Source organism: Biomphalaria glabrata, chromosome 4 (genome assembly GCF_947242115.1).
Source record: "Biomphalaria glabrata chromosome 4, xgBioGlab47.1, whole genome shotgun sequence".
NCBI lineage: Eukaryota > Metazoa > Mollusca > Gastropoda > Planorbidae > Biomphalaria > Biomphalaria glabrata.
Window position 1 is genome coordinate 44,106,126 of NC_074714.1, and position 23,275 is coordinate 44,129,400.

General features: G+C 37.7%; 1 protein-coding gene across 1 annotated transcript; it reads right to left on the bottom strand.

Annotated features, from left to right (window-relative positions):
• Positions 1 to 5,177: 5,177 nt before the first annotated feature.
• Positions 5,178 to 18,237, bottom strand: LOC106064068 (uncharacterized). The gene is made up of 4 exons (XM_056027677.1): positions 17,844 to 18,237; positions 15,308 to 15,430; positions 7,730 to 7,820; positions 5,178 to 6,936 (listed from the first exon to the last, which is right to left on the bottom strand). The coding sequence occupies exons 1-4, from the start codon at positions 17,906 to 17,908 to the stop codon at positions 5,440 to 5,442; spliced, it is 1,776 nt and encodes a 591-aa protein (XP_055883652.1). The 5' UTR covers positions 17,909 to 18,237; the 3' UTR covers positions 5,178 to 5,439.
• Between the last annotated feature and the right edge of the window lie 5,038 nt (positions 18,238 to 23,275).

Here is a 23,275-nt window from a genome sequence, read left to right on the forward strand (position 1 = left end):
GAGGATTTCATCGTTTTTATATAAGTAATATTTGTATTAGATACATATCAGAGAATTGTGTGTGTTTTTTTTTAATTCACATTGGCTAACTATAGAATTCCTTATTGTATAGTCAGGTCTAGCCCGGGCTAACAAGAATTATTCAGTAGCCAGGTGGTACGCTACTGGGTGAGTTTGATCTGTGCACCACAGTCTGAGACCAAGGGGCTAGAGTTGCCTAAGGAACCAGACTACACCTAACGTATCTAATCTTACTAATACAAGTAAAGGAACCAACTAAATGTATACAACAATAAAAATTTTATTAAAATATAATTAAACAAAATAAAATTAATAGTAAAATGTATTCGATATAGCCGCGAACACAGCCTAGGTTGAAAAAAACAACCTAAAACTCAAATGAACCAAATCACACGATAATCTACTTACCAAACCTAACTACAACAAAATGCTACATCAACACCCCAACAATAACTAGTCTAAATTTACACCAAAACGCAACAGTAACAGTTCCATTGAGACTAGCATATTACGACAGAGTAAAGCAGCATATCAATAAAACAAATGCAGGCCTCTAGGTCTTTCCTTATTACAGAATTCGAATACACACGCTGGGACAGTTGATCGTCCACAAAGTTTAGCAATTAGTCAAAATAATATTTGTCAGTAGAGAGCGACTATTTATTTATCAGTAGGAGATTTTCACGGATATAAATGCATCCAACCCTTTTAGTTATTACACCGTATAGAAAACAACTAATGCAATTTTGTAAAGGGTCTGTCTTTTGAAGTTCTTATAGTGCACACATTTCATTTTTTTTTCTTTTCACGAGCTCCAATAGGCTCGTGTGCAATGAGCCTTTTAATAGAGGGATCTCACCTATTGGATTCTTAAGCGGGTTCCAAACCAATGATTGAAAAGAGAATGTTAGTTAAGTTAGTTAAGAACATTAAGTCTAATGCTTAAAATGATGTTTATTTGATGGAGTAGTCTCCCTTGAGTGTTACAGTTTGTTGATTTCATGCAATATGGAGGCAGCCAGGAATGCAACTTGTTAACTATTAAACAACCCTTCGTTTTAGTTGATCACTCAAAGTGTTTGTTGAGTCTTTGGTCATCTAGCTAGTAACAAGAGGTATATAAAAGGGGATAAGGGACAACCCTGTCAAACAGACTTTTGAATTGGAATAATTTGGCTAAGAGAATGATTGATTATTGGTGTAAAAAAAAAAAAGGAAAATGCAAGCCCCCCCCCCCCCCCCAAATGATGACTAATTCCTAGCCTCACCAATGTTCTTTTCTAAAGCCTCCTTTAGTCACAAAGCAATTATGGATCATCTCAAAGAAATGAGATGAATGCCTGGGCATTAGCTATGATCGGAACGATGTCACTTAAGAAACAGTTCTTCACCCCCCCCCCCCTTTTCCCTTTCAACGCAGTGTCAATACAGTTTGGGATCATTGGGTCGGAGGCTCTGCCAGGTTGTAGCAAACTGCCTAAGGGTCGCCGGCTCTTGATTTTTCCTCAGGGTTGACTCCCGAAGCTTTCTTTTCATGTTTGGGTATAGACGCAAGGCAGCAGAGGTTGAAATTAAGAGTTTACCTTCTCCTATGTGGGTAGCCAGCCACGAGGCCCACCTGCCCGAAACTTACTGGTTTTGGCACAGGCAGTAACTCGATCTCCTTTGCCTCTTCTCCTTTTAATGACAAAAGTTCAGCCGAACCGAGTATCTGAGCCACAAGTGAAGGCCCTCAGCTGAACTTGTTGTCAGATGCTATTTTAGACGCATGCTATTGGAAGAATTTCATAGGTAGGGGAGTGCGTATATCCATTATCATTTCCAACAATAACAACCTTACGGAACCAAAGAAATATTATTATTATTATTATTATTATTATCAGCAAAAAGTACATTTAAATTTTGATAGACATCTAAATTATGTTTTTTTAAAAATACAGAATTATGAAATTAATTGTTTGATCCCGCGTTTTTAGTGCAAATCCTTATTTATAAATAGCTAAACAGAAAAACCCAACTGCACTTTCCTAAAAAAATATTCTTCAGATTCCTTAAACTTTAAAACGATCAGATAAACTTAGGGATATGCAAGAGAGCCGAACTAAGCATGCGATGTGATGTGGCAATATCGTAATGGTTAAGAAGAAACATCTTCCATTAGGAAATATGTAGGCATACTTTGTGGCAGATATTCTGACCTACAATACAGAAAGCTAGGACTCCATGAAGTTGGCAATTGTATTCCTTCTATACAAAAAAAGGAAGGTCTTTAATTTAATGTCGCCAATAAATCTAGATGTTTGATTTGAATGTGTAAACGTCAAAATTCACATAAGACTTGCACTTCAAAACACAGGGACATCCTTTGACGACATACTATATGACGTCTGTTCTCTCTGCCGTGGGAAAACTTGGCAATGTAATTGATGCAGGATCAAGTGGTCTTTTTGGATTGAACTTACACTGTGGAGGGAGTATCGCTTAGAACACATAAGAGTTATTTTTAGCCAACATCGTCATCTTAGTAGAATGGGAAAACACTATTGAGTGTGTAACACGACTCTTCTACAATTGTTTTTAATAGTACATTCCAGTCCTACGCAAAAAAAAAAAAAAAAAAAAAAAAAAAAAAAAAAAAAGCGACATATTTGGTTATATTAAGCTATATCTTCCGGAAGCACAACTAGCCTCGTCTGGCCAATGAAGTCTGCTCAGGCTTTAATTGTATAAGTCCATCCGTTAACAGGTCACAATTACATTAACAGGCGAAAAGGGAAGTGAAATATATTTGGTTCAGAGAAGGGTGAGCACTATGGAATTCAGCAGTTATTGAGTTATCTCTGACCCACTTTCGTATGTTTTCTTTAAACAGTGGCGAATAGTCCAGATAGACAATGACTCCCACACCCTTTTGTTTTTTTTTTACAAAGCTTAGATTAACTCTGTCTGTCTGTCTGTTACACATTTTTAACAAACTATTTTTCCCACACCCATTCTTAGATCATGTTGAAAGTTTACACAGTTATTTTACCTAAAAAAACAACAACAACATATGATAGATTAACTTTTAAAATCAACCCATTAATCAATTAATTACTGGTAATTAATTATTTTGTTTGATACCAAAAGGGGTAATATTCCTTAGTATTAAGAAATATGGCTAAATATGCTGGATTTTGTCCCGTAAGATACATTGTACACGCTATTTCCCCCACACCATTCTTGGATCAAATTGCAACTTTACAAACTTATTTAGTGCAGCTAAAAAAAGACGCGAATCAACTAAAAAAATAAACAAATTAGTGTATTAATTATTGGTAATTACAGGGGGGTCCTCCAAAATTGGTTCCATGGATATTGTCAATCATTTAGAAGAAAAGGCAACGGAAAAATTGCCTTATGTTAATTACAAGGGGCACCATTACACCAATAGCTTAGGGCCTTACAAAGTCTAAATTCGGTCCTGATAGGGGTGGGGGTGTAAGGGATGGCGTCAAAGTTTAAATAAAGATTACAACTATCAATAAGGAACATTTAAAACTTAAATTATTAGCTAATTATTTTCATAAAAGTTATGCAGTTACTTTTTAAACACCCTCTTGGGAAGGGTAACCAAGATCACCATTTCCACCTCCCTCTCCGCATGAATACGCCAGTGTCCAGACATAGCGCGTCTTACCAACTTCTTATCTCATAGTTGGCTATGTGGGGGATCCGCTGTTGTTTAGATTTCATAAGGAATGGGAAACAGCCATCCCAGAAAAGTAGAACATCCTTAAAGCAGTGAAAGTGAGCTAGATAAGATCTTAGATCTGTCCACTTTTCAACTTTGAAATGTATTGTCCTTTACTTCCTCGCCTCGTTCTGAAAGCGAGCGTGGGTGTTGGTGTCAAAGGTCATCCATTGTGCAAAAGAGTGTCAAAATAAATTTCGATATTTGACTTCATATGTTAGAAAGCTATTCTGGTCTACAGTGGATTACAATATACCATCGTTTTGTTTTTCTCGTTGAAATTACGTATTAAATCTGATGTGGAGTGTACGATGTATAATTAATTCCTTGCTATTGTTTTTAATATTGAACGGTGGTGCTTTTGGGTTAAGATTGTGGTACTTGTTAATATTGTGGTGCTTGTTAATGTTTTGTTAACTGATGTATGGTTTCACTGTCTAGAATTATTCCCCCTTAATATTTGATTGCGTCATATGTAATATGTATTAGAGGATATAAAGTTTCAATAGTGCTAACAGCATTTTTACTCCAATCAGGGCCGACCCTTACAATTGCTAGTCCTATTCGAAATGGATTGCTCGGGGCCCAATCAGGGTAAGGAAGAGGATAATAAGTAAAAATTACAATTTTATATAAGAAAATAAATTCATTTGTGGATTACATTTTTATGAAATGAAAGCTGACTATGCCGTTTTTTTATCGCGCGTAGGATCGGCGTTTACCATATTGAATGACACCCCCAAATGACATTTTTGTTTATTTTTAAGGAGATTTTAATAATTTTCAGGAGATTTCCAGCATCCCTTGGAAAATGAGGAGGAAAATCTATTAATATTAAAGTTATAATGGTTTAATTTAATAATTGAAATCTAGAATTATCGCGGGACCTATAAAAGTGCGGGGCTCACTGCGACCGCATAGGTTGCAGTGGCTTAATGCCAGCCCTATTCCAATCACGTGTGAATTGAGATTTGGATGACACAAGTACTGCCCGGCACAGCGGATTGATACAACACAACTTCCACTCTCTTCCCATAAGTTTGGGTTTCACTGTATCAGAAGCACTTCTTCCTGTTTAAAAATGTATTAAGATTAACCTTTTATTTTTCTTGCCAACGAGTGTCTGAAAGCAGAGCACACTCTGTAGATTGCTTGTGGTGTGTAGAGATATACATAACGACACTTTGATCAGTGTTCTTGGGTTAACAAATGATCATCTATTAACTGTACTTTAAAAAATTAGAGAGAGAGAGAGAGAGAGAGAGAAAGGGTAGAGAGAGAGTGAGATTAAAAAAACGAACTTTTGTGTAAGTATTCTTATTACTTCATTGATTGGATGGGCTGCTTAGGATTGACACTTTTGCAATTGAAAAAAAAAGGAATGAGACAAAGCTAGTGAAAACATCAAGTGATAGCAACCAAGTCTGTACATTATCAATTTATTTCACATTTGATTATCATAAAAATACATGTACAAATGTATATACACGGAATGTATTGTGTACTATAACAATAACATTTGTATTATGTTTTGTAGTCAACAAAATCGTCATTTAGATCAAAATAAACAAGAACAAAATCTATTATTTCTGGCCAAACAATAAAAGCAGAACATCTAAGTCAGTCTTCGTCTCAATAGACAAAGACCTCCACGTATCGTTTGTAAGGCCTCTCTGAAGCGAGCTCTACTCTAAGTACTTTTCATCAAGATTGTCTTCAGTCCCACTACTATAGTCACTAGACTCCAAAACAAAATAATGAGAATAAATAGGCTCGTCTGTAATGGCAGCGTCATTTTGCGCGGAGTCGTTTCGAGAGTTATTTTTAGAAGCATCTTTTTGGAAGCTGCTCAGAGTTGGCGCATTTGAAACAGTATATTTCTCTGGTTCTGTCCTTTTAGGTGCCATTTCTGATAAAGATCTTTCCAGGCGTTTGTTTTTGTTGGAACTGTGCGCCCCTTCCTGATCTGGGCTGAGCGGAAGTGGCCGACAAGTGTTCTTGTTACTGGCATCGTTAGTCTGTCTTTGGTGAGTGTTGGCATTAGCCACTCGAGCCACATGACTTGCATTCCCCGTGATATCTGACTCGGTTCTGGATAGAGACGTACGTGAGCTAGGAACAGGCGGCAGAGGCCCGAGCTTCTTCAAGATCTTATCTGTAGCATTTTCAGAACAGGAAGACGTAGAAGTCCGTGGCGTTCTACCATTGCTAGAGTCGCTCTGCCTTCGGTGGTTTAAATAGTTATCTTTGACCGCCTGAAGCTCTGAGTTGGCATCTCTAAAGCTCTCCGACTTCTTGGCCAAAAGAATAGGGGTTCTTTTAGAAGTCAATTTCTGTGGGGCTTCGTAATCTTTACCGCAGCTGCGAGAGCAAGACAGCTTTCTCTTGTGTGGTGTTTCATGCAGCGAGTAATTTAGGCTGCTTTCGTTAATCTTTGGCATCAGAGCGCCTTCAACAGGCTCAAGAGTAATGTTCGATCCCAAATCTTTCTTCAGATCGACTGCTTTTCCGGGAACGACTTGCAGTCGCGCATTTTGCAGCACGGAAGGTAGATTTCCCTCTTGGTCGTTGGCCAAACTCTGCAAATTCACATAATAATAGACACTTTCGGCTTGACGCGATGATTCGTCGGATTCTGAAATGTGAAAAAGCGTCAGCTGACAGATAATCTTATCATTTGTTGCTTTTTCAAAATTAGGCAGGACACTGGGTTCAGCTGGTGTATTCTGGGACATGTTTAAGCTTCTTTCACTATTTTTGTCACCAGATTTTGTATTTCTTAAGCTGCCATCTTGTGAAGACTCTGTCAGCTGGGAGCTGAGCTCTTTCTTGAACGTATTCGACTGGGTCCAGTATCTATCTAGCGTCTCATAAACGCCTTCTTCCTCAGTCTTAGAGACACTCGTCCTGTTCTCGTGCCCTGATGGGATCTCGTTGTGCTTCACCTCGAATGTACGTTCGAATTTGCTCCAGTCGTGTTTAGTGCAGGGTGGCAGTGGAGGAACAAGGAGTGAATCAAGCTGCGGGCCGGAGATAGGAGGGACCGCGGGGAGTCCTGTGGAAAATATGCCACCGTTCTTATTTCCGTTGATCTCGTTTTGGGCTACTAGGATACAGTTGGAGTTCAGCTTATCATGATGGCGGATTTTATCACTGGTTTTGTTTTTGGTGGAGACTTTGACCTAAATGGGAAATAAAAAATCGCATGAAACAATGATGTTTAAAATTGGAAATAAAAATCGCATGAAACAATGTTGTTTAAAATTGGAATTTTAAAAAATCGCATGAAACAATGTTGTTTAAAATTGGAATTTTAAAAAATCGCTTGAAACAATATTGTTTAAAATTGGAAATAAAAATCACACGAAACAATTATTTTTGTTTCTGTTTGTGTGTTATTTCATTTTTAGGTCTTCTCTTTCAAACATTCTACAATGAAAATTGTAAGAGAATCCTAGGAGTATATTCAAATCATATAGAGGCTTTGATATTGTTCATATTATAGATTTAATTTGAATTTTTTGTAAAGTGGAGTAGCCCTTTCCAACCTTGCTATTTACATGGCAGATGATGTTAAGGTCATCTGTTTCTATGGCCGAAGGTTAACGATGGTGTCATATGGCCAGCACAACGTCCAACAGCCCATATTTTCCCCAACTAATGTCAGGTACCCATTACACCTGGATGGACTCAGAGGCGCCCAAAGATTCCGAAGTTGAAAATTCCAGTCTTCACCAAGATTCGAACCCGAAACCTCTCGGCTCAGAAGCCAAGCGCTTTTAAATTTAAAAGCTATTGCGCAGACCATAAAAAAAGAACACGATTATGTGCCAAACGAAATGTAACGAACATATGTTCAGCCCTTGTAGATGCAAGTAAAAATAAAAAATATAAGGCTTTTCGCATTTCTTATATAGTAAGTTTTGCTATGCATTAGCGCCTATCTTCATCTCTGTGGTCAACTAGACTCCTTACCTTGTCTATCACGTCATAAATTCCATTCTCGTTCATGTCATGTGACGTCTCTATCGTGTGACAACTTCTTTCACGCCATCCACGCAGGGGTCTGAAGAAAAAGAAAGAAAAAAAGTTCACAATATATGCAAGTGCTCTTTCAAGCAGAAAGGTTTCTAGGTGTCGTCTCTAGTTTCTTTTATCGTAATAACATTTGTGGATATATCCGCAGCGCAGCCCTTAGACGTGGGGACTCTCGACTTCTTTAATACGAAAGTCTCAAGACATCTTTTAAAATCATTTTTATATTTATTTATGCTGAACTAAAGTTGTCCTTAGTGTTACGATGGGACCGCGGGGGGGAGGGGGGCGGGGGGGGGGGGAGGGAGGTGTCATATGCGAGGCCTAAAATTAGTTTTAACACAAAATATCATGTTAAGAGCCTTGGGAGTAATTGGTTTGGATGCCAGTCTTTGTTTAGAAGAACTATTTTCAAATAAATTCACCACATATATAAAGTCTATAAAGTAAAGGTACTGTATATTAAAAATGTGTCTCAGAGGCACGGCTTATTTGTATGATGGTTGATGGTGGTCCCTACAGGCCCCTGTTTGTCAACCAAAAGGCCGCTTATGATTTCTAGTCCTAACAATCTCTGCACTTTGTTCGCGAAAAGAAAGAGAGGAAGGGGGGGGGGGGGGCGGGGTCGTTAGTTTGTTGATACTCTTTTCTGTCCCTACCCCTAAGAGGAGACAACTGGTGACTCTTTTTCAACTTCAAGCAATCTATGTTGATCTTTCGCTTTTTCTCAACGGCTTTCGCATTCTTAAAGATCGAGCCTTAAAACCGTGAAGACTCAGTAGATGTACTCTATTGCTTAGCTTTTATTTTCTTACTACATTCTATGTGTTGTTGTTTTTCTAGCCTTAACATTTTACATGCAGTAGCTGTTGTTTTTTTTAAAATCGTTCTGTTCTTAAAAACTAAACCTAATATAATCCCAGATTTATCAGTGCATCATTCTCTATTAATAGATCACCTATTTACCAGAAATTTGAAACCCGATGATAAGATATTTCACAGTAATCTGCTCTTTGTTTACACGATTTTTAAGATCCTGTTTGTGCAGAGACGTGGCTAGGGTGGGGGGAGAGAGAGGAGAGAATTTGAAAATCCTTCGGGCCCCAACTTGAAGGGGTCCCCAAATGAGTGTTTATTACGCAAAATACAGGGGCCCCCAAAGAGGTCAAGCCTCCCGGGACCCCGAATGATGGCAAATTCCTAGCTACGCCACTGTGTTTACGTTATTTAAGCCACGAAAACCAGTAAGAGAGAATAAGAAGAGAAAGAGATATGAAGAAAAATGGTGGCGATTTAATGGAACCATAAAGGAAACGTACGAAAATGAAAAGAGGAACACGAGGAACGATGTTGAAATGAATTGACAAAATGAACAATGTCAGGAACGCCCGCCATGTTTATAGATCATTGCTGCCAACCTAATGGTTAAACAAATAAATTTGAGCTACAAGCAAAAGATGTTAATATGTATTCTACAGTGCTGACAAGTGGGAAAAAAATTGTTATACGATTTATCAGACTACTTCACTCCATTAACAATACCCTTATTGTGTTCCACGGATACACGAAAAAAGCCTGTAACTCATCGATTAGCCTCCATATAGGACAATCCACAACAGTCAACATTCAGTTTCATCACAGACCTACTCTCATTGATAATCTATTTACGTTTTATCCATACATTGATTGTCATTTTACTTCTAATTTTAAAATGATAGCTAGTTTGGATATAGGCAAGAAATTTTATATTGATTTTCCTTTAGATTCTATATTGATTTTCCCTTCAATTCTGTATTGATTTTCCCTCAAATTCTGTATTGATTTTCCCTCAAATTCTATATTGATTTTCCCTCAAATTCTGTATTGATTTTCCTTTAAATTCTGTATTGATTTTCCCTTCAATTCTGTATTGATTTTCCCTTCAATTCTGTATTGATTTTCCCTCAAATTCTATATTGATTTTCCCTCAAATTCTTTATTGATTTTCTCTCAAATTCTGTATTGATTTTCCCTCAAATTCTTTATTGATTTTCTCTCAAATTCTGTATTGATTTTCCCTTAAATTCTATAATGATTTTCCCTTAGCTGTTACCCTCTAAAAGTAAACACAAAGAAGAAATGTCTAAACTGCTTATATTTTTTTATTGTTATGTATAAGTTGCTGTATGTAGAAATAATGGGGCACACCCAACAACATCAAAAGAACTACTTGACAGAACCAGAGAAAATAGAGATGGGCGCTCGTCCAATGTTGAAGGCGTTGTTTTTTTTTTGGTCGGTTGTCTTCCACCGAGGGGAAGCCACTGAGTCTAAGTGGCAATGAGGGCGGTGCAGAAATGAATTCTGTTCCAATTTTTTTTTGTCGGCGATAATTCTAAAAAGAAAATTTTGGTCTACGAAGCGTATTAATTTATGTAATTAACCACTTAGCGAGCAGACTTGGTGGGGAACTATTTGATCTTAGATTGCCAACTGGCGCGCTCACACACTTGGAATCCCCTGCGACCAAGACGTGTGGCATTTGAAGAGGAGGTGAGAGATTGAAAGATTCCAATGACGACAACTAATCATCCCTCTTCAGTAGCTACACTCCATAGTATGAGCCTGTCTATGGGTTTCACAGTGCAATAAAAATATATAACCGTACATTGGTTATCAGAATATTGTGTGACAGTACAACGACCATCAATTTTAATTCCCACTTTTTTTTTCACTTTAGCAAGTGAAGTGAAGTCACGTGCTTGTTTAAGCGTGGCACCAGAAAATCCAGACTTTCGTTTCTAAAGTATATTTCTCCATACCAGGGGGTGTCCAGCCATACCAGGGGTGATCAGTCATACCAGGGGTGTCCAGCAATACCAGGGGGTGTCCAGCCATTTTGGGCATGGGGAGGGTGGGGAGCATATAAATCTGCGATCGCGTGTCACGATACGCCTGCCAAGATAAGTATAACCGAGTCATACAATTTAGTACAATGGAACCGAGCTTCTGAGGCCTCATTCTACTCTGTTGGTAATAGTTTTTAAGGGCGGATAGCACCCCGAGCTGTAGTTTGGGTATCTATTATTGTTATGTAAAAAGGAATGTTTAGAAAAATGAATTTGCAGCTTGGCGGGCTATGGAATGTTTTAAAGTGGGCTTTACTATTTGCACACACTAATTCCCATAAAGTGGGCTATACTATTTACACACACTAATTCCCCATCTCCTGGGAAATACAGTAGCTAGACTAAAAATATAATGTAATTGTGCGAGTGTCGCTGTAAGTCTACTGAAAATGAAAAAAAAAAGTGTCAGTCTAATGTATACTAAATCTAGCTATATTAAAGTAGAATCCTCTACAACAGTTCACCACTTGGTCAGTGTGTAAGTACGCGGTGAACGCACTTGAAACATAGGTCCTGTCACATACAGTTCAAGTGCAGCTTCTTAAATACTACTTGAAAAAATCGTTTTTGAAGGATTGTGTTTGGGGGGGGGGGGCAGAGCGGAGCTATTATAGTTAACCATCAGTGAATTTAAGATTAAGAAATGACTTGGATAAAACAATAGAATGCTGCTTAAAAACAATAAATAGAAATTATTATTGTGAATGCGCGGTGGCTGAGTAGAAAAAAACGCTTGGCTTCTGAACTGGGGTACGGGTTCGAGTCCAGGTGAAGAATGGGATTTATAATTTCGGGATCTTTGGATGTCTCTGAGTCAACTCAATACGTGACATTAGTTGGGTAAAAGTAAAAGCGGTTGTCGTTGTGCTGGTCACATGGCACCCTCGTTAACCGCAGGTCACAGACATCATGTGCCCTATTGACCACAAGGTCTGAAAGGGGAACTTTTTAAAAAAATAATTGTGAACGCTATTTTTTTTTTTGTGTGACGAATAAGAGAGAAATGTATTAGCGAAAATATTGTTTTATTTCTCGCTTTTACTTGAATAGCAAGTCATAGAACAAGGTAAAACTGCTAATATCTAATTCTCGGGTTCATGTCACGATGGAAATTGAGTCCGTGAGTTTTCGCAACTGTAATTGAGTAGTAATGATGAAATACTGCATTCCTCAATAATTGTTGGATTCGAAGACAAGCCTTTTTATTATTATTATTATTATTATTATTATTATTAATTGAGTAGTTTGTTCTTGGCATGGAAAATAGATGTAAAAAAACATCTAGGAAAAGTTGCTTATAAAAATTGGTTCGCTTAGCGTCAGGTACGCTATGGACCTTCTCTTAGAGTAAATATATGCAGTTCTAGTTCTCTTAACAGATGTTTCTAACAATACCAAAACAAAATTGTTCTTAACTACGTAGGCCTATTATAGTTAAAGTTTAGGACTGTAATAAGCTGTGAGTGAGGTTTGTTTAGAGTTGAACAGTGTTGGGCTGGACTTGTCTGTGTAAGGTTAGGCTGCTCTGGGTCGTAGATCTAATGACTTTCAATGATAATAAAGTGCTCATAATCAGACCATTCACCAAATAGCCGGACATAACTTATTAAATTCAACTTCACGTTTGTTGCAATAAAAAAAAAGTGACTATGTCGCCTACGTGTGTTGGTAGGTACAATTATCTCAATGTTTCGACGGGCACTAAGTGTGCAGTAAAGACTCGAGTCAGGACACATATACAAGTACTTAGTAACCTAATTTTTGTTTTTATATTCTATCATAAACTTGTATTTGAAAGAAGAAAATAAAAACAATCATTGGTTTCAGTTTGAAATAGCACGCCATGAGTCAGTTAGTAAGAACATTAATAAATTGAGGTACTACCGTACTAATGACTAACGAGTAATATGTGTTAGCGAGGTACTATCATACTTTACAGCCATCTTCTAGTCCATAGGAAATGAGAAATGTGCTCATCTTCGACCACGAAGGAGGAGCTATATATAAATATATATATATCATACTAAAGAGTAATGTGTTAGCGAATTACTATCATGCTAAAGAGTAATATGTGTTAGCGAGGTACTATCATACTAAAGAGTAATATGTGTTAGTGAGATACTACCGTATTAATGAGCAATATGGGTTAGTGAGGTACTATCATACTAAAGAGTAATATGTGTTAGCGAGGTACTACCGTATTAATGAGCAATATGGGTTAGTGAGGTACTATCATACTAAAGAGTAATATGTGTTAGTGAGGTACTATCATACTAAAGAGTAATATGTGTTAGCGTGGTACTACCGTATTAATGAGCAAAATGGGTTAGTGAGGTACTATCATACTAAAGAGAAATATGTGTTAGTGAGGTACTATCATACTAAAGAGTAATATGTGTTAGTGAAGTACTATCATACTAAAGAGTAATATGTGTTAGCGTGGTACTACCGTATTAATGAGCAATATGGGTTAGCAACAGAGAGTAAAACAGTCTGATGAATAAGGGAAATAGCAGGAAGCGATGTTTAAATATATCATAGGGATAAGTGACTGTTAAGTTTAGACTTAAGCTTGCACAACTTCAAAGAAGTCCCCGCTTTGTGACTCGCATACCACCGCCTTGCAGTGTGTAATTACATCTCCTTGTTAAGGTTAGGAAAACTAAAATAAGCTTGAGCCTGGTGGTAGCCGTATGTTAATTTGTATAGCAATTGTGGAAATGATGCAACGACCGAGAACTATTTTGTAAAAAAAATACTTATGAACTTATTGTTTGTTAAAAGAATTGTTGCCTGAGCTGGGAAAAGGCAGGGGTGGTGGTGGTGAAAATCCTTCCTTTTTTTTTCAAACGCAAATACGCTACACAGAAAGTAGTTCTTTATAATGTACTAATTTAGTTTCGCTTACATTATACCGGCTACAAATGCATAATTATAGTAGTTTAATAACTTTATTGTTTGATTTATAAACATAATGTAGACAATAATGCTTAATCTTGTGTACTGAGAGATAGAAGAAATTTGTTTTGGAATTTCAGTTCCTAAACATTCTCATTAAACGGTCATTCACACCTACAAGAACAACCGTATAAATTTACTAGCGTCAAAACTAACAAACAAACTTGTTAACAAAATTCTGAGTGAAGCTAGATAAGAACAAAATACATTAAATAAGAAAACAGGTCGTCTGGCAGATAAGAACACAAAAAAAAAGTTTATGAATGAAATTATACACATTTTTGAAAAAAAAAATAGTTTAAATCTCTCAATCTTTTACTTTTCTTTCTAGTTCTCTATCTTGTAAAATGAAGACAAGAACGCAGCAGATTGTGCTAGCGGTTGGGGGAATGTCATGTGACCATAAACTAAAGCAATTAAGTGCTAACAATGAAAGGATGAGTGCATTGGAGAACTTATTACATATCATTGAGAATGCTGTTTTTAGGCTAAGTCCGGTTCATGAAGTTTCAGTTTCAATTCATCCATACGCCCTTTAAGATTGATTCTCTACTTCACCGATTTCCACGGTTCAAAGGGGATACTAGAAAAACACCATACATTGTTAAGTGACAGAAGCTAGAAAGGGGCGAACAACTCTTTACTGACCACTCTGTTCCGTGGTTTTCCGTCTGAATTGAAATGCATTTCTATAACGCACCAGTTTTGCCCCGGAGAAAGAAGTTCACCCACGCCCTCCCCACTTGAGGAACAGCTTGCCAACTCCAGAAAGTAGATGGAGGGCCAGTCTTACAAGAGCTCAATGTATGCGATACATAGAAAACAAAATGGAGTTAATTAACACCATTTTAATAAAGATATCTGAAGTTGTGTAGTTTTGATCTTAAGGTGTCATGGCAAATGAAATAAAACAGACTGGTTTGTCTTTTGTCACATAAAAAATAATGTTTCAGTATTACTTTACCCAGCTGATGTCAGGTAACCATTACAGTTGAGGGGTGCCCAAAAAGTCCCGAAATTCAAAATTCCTGTCTTTACGGAATTTCAAACTCAGAATTCCTCGTTTCGAAAATCCAAGCGCCGTATAACTCAGCCATATACTCAGCCATTACGACCGTATGCATATTGTGCATACACTATAAGGAACACATTTTAAAACAAGATATAATATTATCGTTTTAATCGACAGATCATTCGTAGTACAAACATGACTACAGCGATTTATGCCAGTAAAAATGACCCACAGCGGACACCCAAGAGTTTATCTTCACTTTCTTTATTATCGTGTTTTGTTTAATGGCAGGCTCCTTAGGTTGGTATCTTCTATCAACATCTTGCATAAAATGTGTCCGTCCAGCACTGTCCTACGTCCTGCCCATAATGAGTCTAGCTACCTCTGAGTTTGACTATATAGTGGCTAAAGTACAGTACACTTCTTCTTCTAGCCAGCTTTATTGCTGCTGAGCTGTGAGCTCTTTTGCAGACTGTGCCAAGGAAAAATAGTGAGCTGTTTTCTTCAGTTATTCAGTACAGCCGTATAGGGTGTTGGTTATGTTGGGCTGTAGTGGAAGTAGGGTCTGCCCAAGGTGGATTAGGAAGGGGCATTCAAAGAGGATATGGTTTACGGTTTCGTAGGGGTGGGTACAGTGTCTACACACAGAGGGTCACTTACTTTGATTTCTTTTTAATAAGACAACAAGCGATGACAATGATGACTGTGGCGATGAAAGCTGCACATAGAATCGGAAGTAGTATCTGGCCGATATTGTAGTTGTTCCATGAGGACCATTCAGACCTGAAATGTTATTTAAAATTTCATGAAATGACTGTAAGAGATTATTAATTGTAAATTTAAGTTATCAGAACTTTCGATCTATAGGGCAGATGATGTTAAGGTCATCTGTTTCTGTGGCAAACGGTTAACAAGGGTGTAATGTGCCTACCACAACGACCAACCGCCTTTAATTTTCCACAACTATTATTAGGTATCCATTAGAGCTGGATGGATTCAGAGGCACCATAAAGATCCCGAAATTTAAATGTTCAGTTTTCCACAGGATTCGAGCCCAGGACCCCCTCGGTTCGAAAGCCAAGCGTTTTAACACTCAGATATTGCGAATCGAAAAGCCCCTAGCCTTCAGCAGGATTTGAACACAGGTAGCCAAATTCTTTTTCGCTATCTCACTTTGATAGACCAAAGCGAAATTGAAAGCATTTATTATTTGAATTGTTGTATGTCAAAAATATAGATTTAGAAAGAGGGAGTTAGAAAATGAAAGAGAGGGAGAGAGAAAGTGCAACTTTTTCTTGTGGTTCGTGGAGCACCAGTTCAGGCCTATCGGAACACTTGGGTTCTGCAGAACACAGTTTGGGAAACACTGGTTTGCTTACTTTATAGATATATGTTGGCCATAAAATATTGATGCATTGGAACATAAATATAATTGGTGAATCCAATTTGTCAAAATCATAGATGAAATGATAGGAGAGGTAATGTAATGTTAGATCAGCAATCTAGCTTAAAGCTAGTACCTTTCCAGATCTCCGGACCTCTTTAAAAGTAGACTCCTGGGCACAATGAGAGATATTTTTGTATATCAAACTAATATAATCTGTATCAACTTGATTTGCCTAGAACGCATACATCTCTTTAGACCCTTCACAACATTAGAATTGAGCGGTGCTGTGAGATTCAAGAAACCTGGCCAAGGTTAACTTGTCAGGAGAATTGTTATCGGGCCGAAATTCTTGTCGGAATTCTCCGAGGATATGAAATGCGATGACTGTCTACTGGGGCTACCTACTCACCACCCAACTAGGCCATGACCTTGTGAACTCCACCTGCCCAGCTGACCGCCTGGTTCTTGATAAGAGAGATGGGGGGGGGGGGTATACATTCTAAGCATGTAAAAGCTCTTTCTATTTCCATAAGTGTGATACAATATGTGACAGAAATTAAAGCTTTTGATCTGTTTGATGACATGCCACATGGAAAAGTAACTTCTTTTTTGTGTTACAACGTAGTGGTTTAGAAAAAAAAAATATTTCAAATAACAAAAAATTCCGATTGGAGGAGGGGTGCAGGAGCATTAACTAGAAATTAAAATTTATAGCAGAAATGGTCAATTCAAAATTTATAATAACTATATTATATAGCTATTTATAATAACTATTATTTGTAATGAATAATTCTTGTTTTAATAATCTAATGAGTTCAATTTTCTAGGTTGCTGTCATTTTTTTTTGTAATCTATATAATGATAACGATATGCGTTCTATGATAAATGTGATTGTTAGATAAGTAGAAAGAGGGCAAGAGAAAGAGAGAGAAAGGGATAGAGAGAGCGTATGTAAATAGTGGTAGAGGAAGGTGTAAACAGATGAAAGGAGACGTAGGGGTATGGAGAGAGAGAGAGTGAGAAAATAAACAAAGACTTAATGTAATAGAAATGGAAAGCGTGTTATACAGAGAGAGTGTGATAGAGAGAGTGTGTGTGAGAGAGAAGAGTGAGATGGAGAGGGACAGTGTATGTGTGTGACATAGAGAGACTGAGAGAAAGAGCGAAGCAGTGCGTTTTTTATTCTCCAATACTTTGCTACACTGACTTAATTATTTCGCCTCGATTTGGATTTTTCACTATCATTTTAAATACAGTGATCTCCTCTTTGTTTAGTTTTCGATTCTTTAAGATCCGGTTTACATTATTTAAGAAACATCGTAGGGAAATTTAAAAAAAAAGAAGTGAAACGATATGGAAAAATATGGAGCCAATGTAATTGAACCTAATTAAAGCGGAAGGGAAAAAAAGAAGTTTGGGAGAGATTTGGAAAAAAAAAAAGAAAAAATAAACGACATAAACTGCTGCCATATAAAAACAATTATTATGTCCTACAATCGAAACAGCAAATTCATTTTATTCTACGGTGATAAAAAGGGAATAAAAAATTATGGTTTTCATAAAAAAAATATTTAGCTTATCAAAAGTTCCAACAATCTGTACACAAGATCCACCAATTTTTTTTTTAAAAGCTAACCAAAGGTGCAAATCTCCATTTAGATTAGAGATATTTAAAAATGTGTCTATAAAAATAGTATTACATTCTAGATATATTGTATAAGATTACACTACACAATGACAATGTTTTTGCGACATTTGTAAATATCTACTCGGCATTCAAATCGACATGCAGAACAAAGAAATAATTACCCCTTCTCTCCTTTACTGTCTTCTGAAGAGACAGCCATCTGTCGGATTAAAACGCTGGAATTCATTGAAATAATAATAATAATAATAACCAAACAATGACATTTACTCTTATTCGCTCTACTCTTATTTTTCCATCACAAAGTCTCTACTCCACAGAGTCCTGTCTTTCCCCTTTTTTTAGCGTGTGTCAAACTAATTAGTCCTTACAGTGTGACTTATGCACTCCCTTCGTACGCATGAAGAAACGGGGGAGAGAGAAAAAAAAACACAGTTCACATCTAATTAGCGCGGCAGGATATAGATACAAAGAGGTACTATGTTTACTGGTCAACAACACTCGTTAGCAGACGATCACACGTTTCTGTGTCATACACTTGCATAGAAAGAACATAAGTTTTCTCGGCTCTCTATGTTTATATATAACGCCAATAAAGGGGAGCAGGGGGGGGGCGGGAGTAAGGCCTCATTACAATAGAGGGGGGGGGGGAAATGTTTCCCCTCTTTCTTTTGGAAATGTTATGTATATATGTAAAAGCCCAAATGGCGGCCAGTCTATCAACACTTTATCAACGCCAAGCACACGTAATTAATCGACTTTTTTTTTTCAAATGACTAATTATCCGTAAGTGGTCTGAACAATGGTTGACCACCGGCCGGATCTTTACTCTCTCCCCCCCCCCCCACCTCCCTATTCCCGACTTTCTCCTTCACCAATTTCGTCACCTTCAACCCCTTCCACCAAGCGCCCCTTTTCTGAGGTCTTGTGTCTGGAGCCGAAAGTTGACTTAGCGGCGTGACCTCCCCCCCCCCCCTCGGCTTCTAATTTTCTATCCCCCCTCACCTCCAGCCTCTTGTCTTCAAGGAAGGTGTCTTATTAGTGCAGAGTTCTCTAGCTGGTGCAATGTCTGGAGTGTTGTAGAGCGCCTCACTCTCTCTGGCCAGTCTGGCCATGGGACAAAGACTTTTGTAGCAGTAGAGATAGATTAGGGACCCCCCCCCCTTTCTAAATGTGAGCTAGTAGCTTTAGTTCAGTGCCTTTACTTTTTTTTTCTAATTTCTCAATAGTGTTTAATGCCACGTCTTTGTTTACTTGCATTAGTGCAGAGGTTCCCTAAATAGTTTCATCTATAAGGCCACAAGCAAAATGCAATTAGTTTTTTTTTTTTAAATGGAAATAAAAATATGCAAAACACTATAACCGTTTATGTTGGTTTACGCAGCACTAGACAAATACATGATTTATTTTTACTGGGTAATGAATATATAATGCGGAGGCGAAGTAGAAAATATCAGCGTTATTTATGTCCAACTTTGCCTGAAAACGCCAAGCATTCAATCAATTTTGCAATGCGCCGGTAAAAATGATACTGTAGTTGATTAGCCAGTTATCTTTGCGATGAATTAATCTAGTATATCTTTGATTCAAAAAATTTAAACAACAATTTATAATTTTAGGCGTCTTGCAGTTTCTGTAATATACACACACACACATGCAGTCTTTGTCTCCACTACTTAAAAACCTAACCTTTTTTTTTTCAAGAATAAAAAGAACTCTGTCGATATTTCCTTACCATTTAAAAGTTTATACCCAGAGGCCCGGACTTAGGGGTGTGCGACCTGTCTGAATGCAATAGTAAAGAGGTCTAGAGATAACTATTACAGTTCCTCCTTTGAGCTTGCAAACTCTTCATTGGTTTCAACTGGGTAGAGAATAACTGGATATTGGACGGGTATTTTGGAAAGATTTTCCTAGAGATTTGACCGTTTATGTATATCTTTTTGAAAAAACAAAATGCCTAATTGGCCTTGTCAGTGAAAGCTCTGGTTTGAACATTAAATTATAAAATATATCGAAATATAAAATCATAATTAAATTTGGCTTACATTACGTCCTTTTATTTTGCACACGGCATCAGCGGGAATTACCGCACTCGACTCAAATGTTTCTGTTCAGTAAGAGTTAAATAAATAAATAGATTAACAACAACATTTTTCGCACCGTCTTTTGTACAAATCATTAGCTGAACTGTTAATAGCCTGCGACACCGCTGCCCAATCTGTATGTTGCCGTTCCTTTGGATACATCAGCGGCATGGAGAAGGGGGAACTGCTGTGAGTGCGACATCGTTCCGACCATACCTGATCATCTGATGCCGAGGTATTCATCTCATCACAGTGAGATAATCCATAGTCGCTTAGCGACTGAAGGGGGCCATAATAACTGTTAATAGAATAGCTTGATTGTACAAAACTCATTAGAAAATTGAAGAAATAAACAGAATGAGAACTAATAGAAAGACACCAAATGTGCTTAGGGTTTTGATCACAGTAGCCTAAACCAAAAGACGTACACTAAATGTGATGACGTATAACGAGCAAAAAAAAAATAATAAAAAAGAATGTAACGGTACAACACCGGTTTCAATGATGTTATTTCCCCCTCCCTTTCAAATTCCCATCCTTGACTCCCCGGAGCTGAAATTAGCGTAGGATTATGTGATTAGTTAAATGACTGTCTGGTCGTGTGGAAAACGCTTCTGACTGTCGAGACGATGTTCCCGGGCTCGAACCTTGTCCAATTGGTTCCCCGGCTGTACTGTATGAGATGTGGTCTCGGAAGTAATGCTCTTCATTCCTGAAGGAAAGGAAAGACTGAAACTTATAAAAGAAAAAAACAGAACATAAGAGACAGCCATTTTCTTTACCCAGCTCAAGCCAAAGTTAACCATAAAGAACCCGGGGGGGGGGGGGGGCATTGTGTAAAAGGACCCTTCCCAACAGAGAATCCTTCACTACTGCTAAACTTATAAGCCACATGGTACTTCTTGACATCTGATTGTAACTTCTTGACATCTGATTGCACCAGATCTCCATTTTCTGCTCCTCATTAGCAAGCTGTAGTAGATGTCACTTTTTGTTTTCCTCCTCAAGTGTACCCCCCCCTCTCCCCCATCATTACGGAATAACAGCACATAGGCCTAAGTACCATAAATTAGCGAAACAATTACGATTGCTTAAGTACATGTTGTTTTTTTCTATTTTCTAAACAAAGAGCAGACTATGAGACGACTCCATCTTGTCTGTTCCTTGCTGCGCGTGGATTAATCTCAATAGTTTCGCGCGCTGCTCACTGCCTAGCCGGCGCGTGGAGCATTTAATGTGGTCTTCGAACAAAAAAATGGAAAAGGGAGAAGGGGTTAATTTGTGGTTATAAAAAGAAATATAGCATACAACAATACAGTGGCGTGGCTCGGGTGGGGGAGGGGGTCCACATTTGACAATCTCCCCGGGCCCCCAAATGAGTGTCCGAAATGTGTTTTTACATTAAATATTACGCGATTATCTCATGTCATGATGTCAAATGTCAAAATCCCAAATCCCTAGCTACGCCTCTGCACCAATAATAGGAACGTCGCCCCCCTCCCCCATCACCTGAGGCACCAACACAACGACACAAAGTCGGCGTTAAGATGTAGAGTCTAGAAGGCTCGAGTTCATAGTGGAAGTGGTAGTATTTTTGGAACTGATTTGTGACGGCTCGATTCTCATGTTGCGCAATGTGAGAATCCTGTCAATGTTGATAAGCAGCCGAACTTTTCGCGAAAGTGGCGCGGACAGGCTTGAGAGGCTTTTTGTTTCCCACTTTGGTAAATCCGAAGCTAATGAAAATGAAAAGAGGAAAAGGATGGAGTTAAATCTTAACCCATATATACATTTATACAAAGCTTATATCAACTCACTCTGTCTGTCTGTCTGATCAAAAGTTTGTAGGCCTTACACGTTATTTCTCACACACCCAATCTCGGATCAAGCTGAAATTTTACACAATCATTTCCTTTACCTGACAACACAAGAATCAATAAAAAAAAACAACAACCAATTACTAAATAAACTATTGGTAATTAACTATTATGTTTCGTATCTCGAACAAGGGAAAGAAATAGTACTCGACTGAAGTGGTGGTATAAGCTGAATTAATCTGATCCAAACTATAGATACAATTACTTTTCGTATACGCTTTTTTTTTTATAATATTTTTACAAATGTTTTTCTTGTTATATCTATACACCACAGAAGCATATTTCTATTTACCACATATATTTGTTATCTTATTAATTACAGGCGTTACTTCAAAAGAGAATATTATTACGTCCTACGTATTTTATGTGTCAATTTAGTCATGCATGTTAATCAGTGACTTAAACTCTGCTTTTGATTTGAGTAACACCTTTAGCAAAATCAATAAATTTGGAAAGCCTTCAGGACAGAAGACTCAAAAGTAAAGTAGCAATTATACATAAGACACTGAACCATAATCTTCAAATACAAAATCTAATAAAATACCCAGAAAGACACAAAGATAAAGGTACATTCCTCGTTCCATATGCTAGGACAAATTTTAATACAGATGCTCCTTATTCCCTGGTGCTATTAGAGCATGGAATGGGTTGCCTGAGCTAGCCAGGAAAACCAGTGACTTGGCAGAACTTAGGTCATTGGTTAATATGCATGACTAAATGCATGACGCGTAGGACGTAATCATCTTCTATTTTGAAGTAACGTCTGTATTATATAAGATAAGATAATAGACAGATTTAAAATGTATCCTGAACTTTCACTATTTCAGTTGGTAAGCTCTGACTAATTGAATGGGCCACGTAGCACTGACTGGTTGAATGTGCCGTGTAGCACTGACTGGTTGAATGTGCCGTGTAGCACTGACTGGTTGAATGTGCCACGTAGCACGGAATAATTTAATGTGCGTAGTAGCACTGACTTTTAAATGTGCTATGTAGCACTGACTGGGTAAATGTGCCCTATAGCACTGACTGGTTGAATGTACCATGTGGCGCTGACTAGTTGAATGTGCCGTCTGGCAGTGACTAGTTTAATGGGCCCTGTGGCACTGACTAGTTGAATGTGCCGTGTGGCACTGAATTAATGTACCATGTGGCACTGACTAGTTGAACTTGCCCTGTGGCACTGACAAGTTGAACTTGCCCTGTAACACTGACTCCCAGCACTCAAACCACTTTTCCATTTATGTTTTTTTGAATTATAGCCAGGGCATGATGAAAACTTACAGCCAGCTTGCTTTTATAAACAGTCGCAAATTACACACCAGTTACTAAAAATTAAGACGAGAGTAATATAGGCTAATATAGGCTAATCGTGGAACAGGTCTAATCATTGTCTACTATGTACTGCGGCCCTTTTGGAGAAATTTGTTATTTTCACTCTAAAAGTTAATCACTGTAATCTGTACTTTGTTGACACTTTCTAAAGATCGTGTTTACGTTCTTCAAGCAATAAAATGCAGTAAGAGAGAAGGAGAAGAGAAAAGGATATGAAGAAATGTGGTGGCAATATGGAAATTAAAGAAAAACGTAATTAAGTGAAAAGAGGAAGACTGTGAGAGATTTTGAAATCAA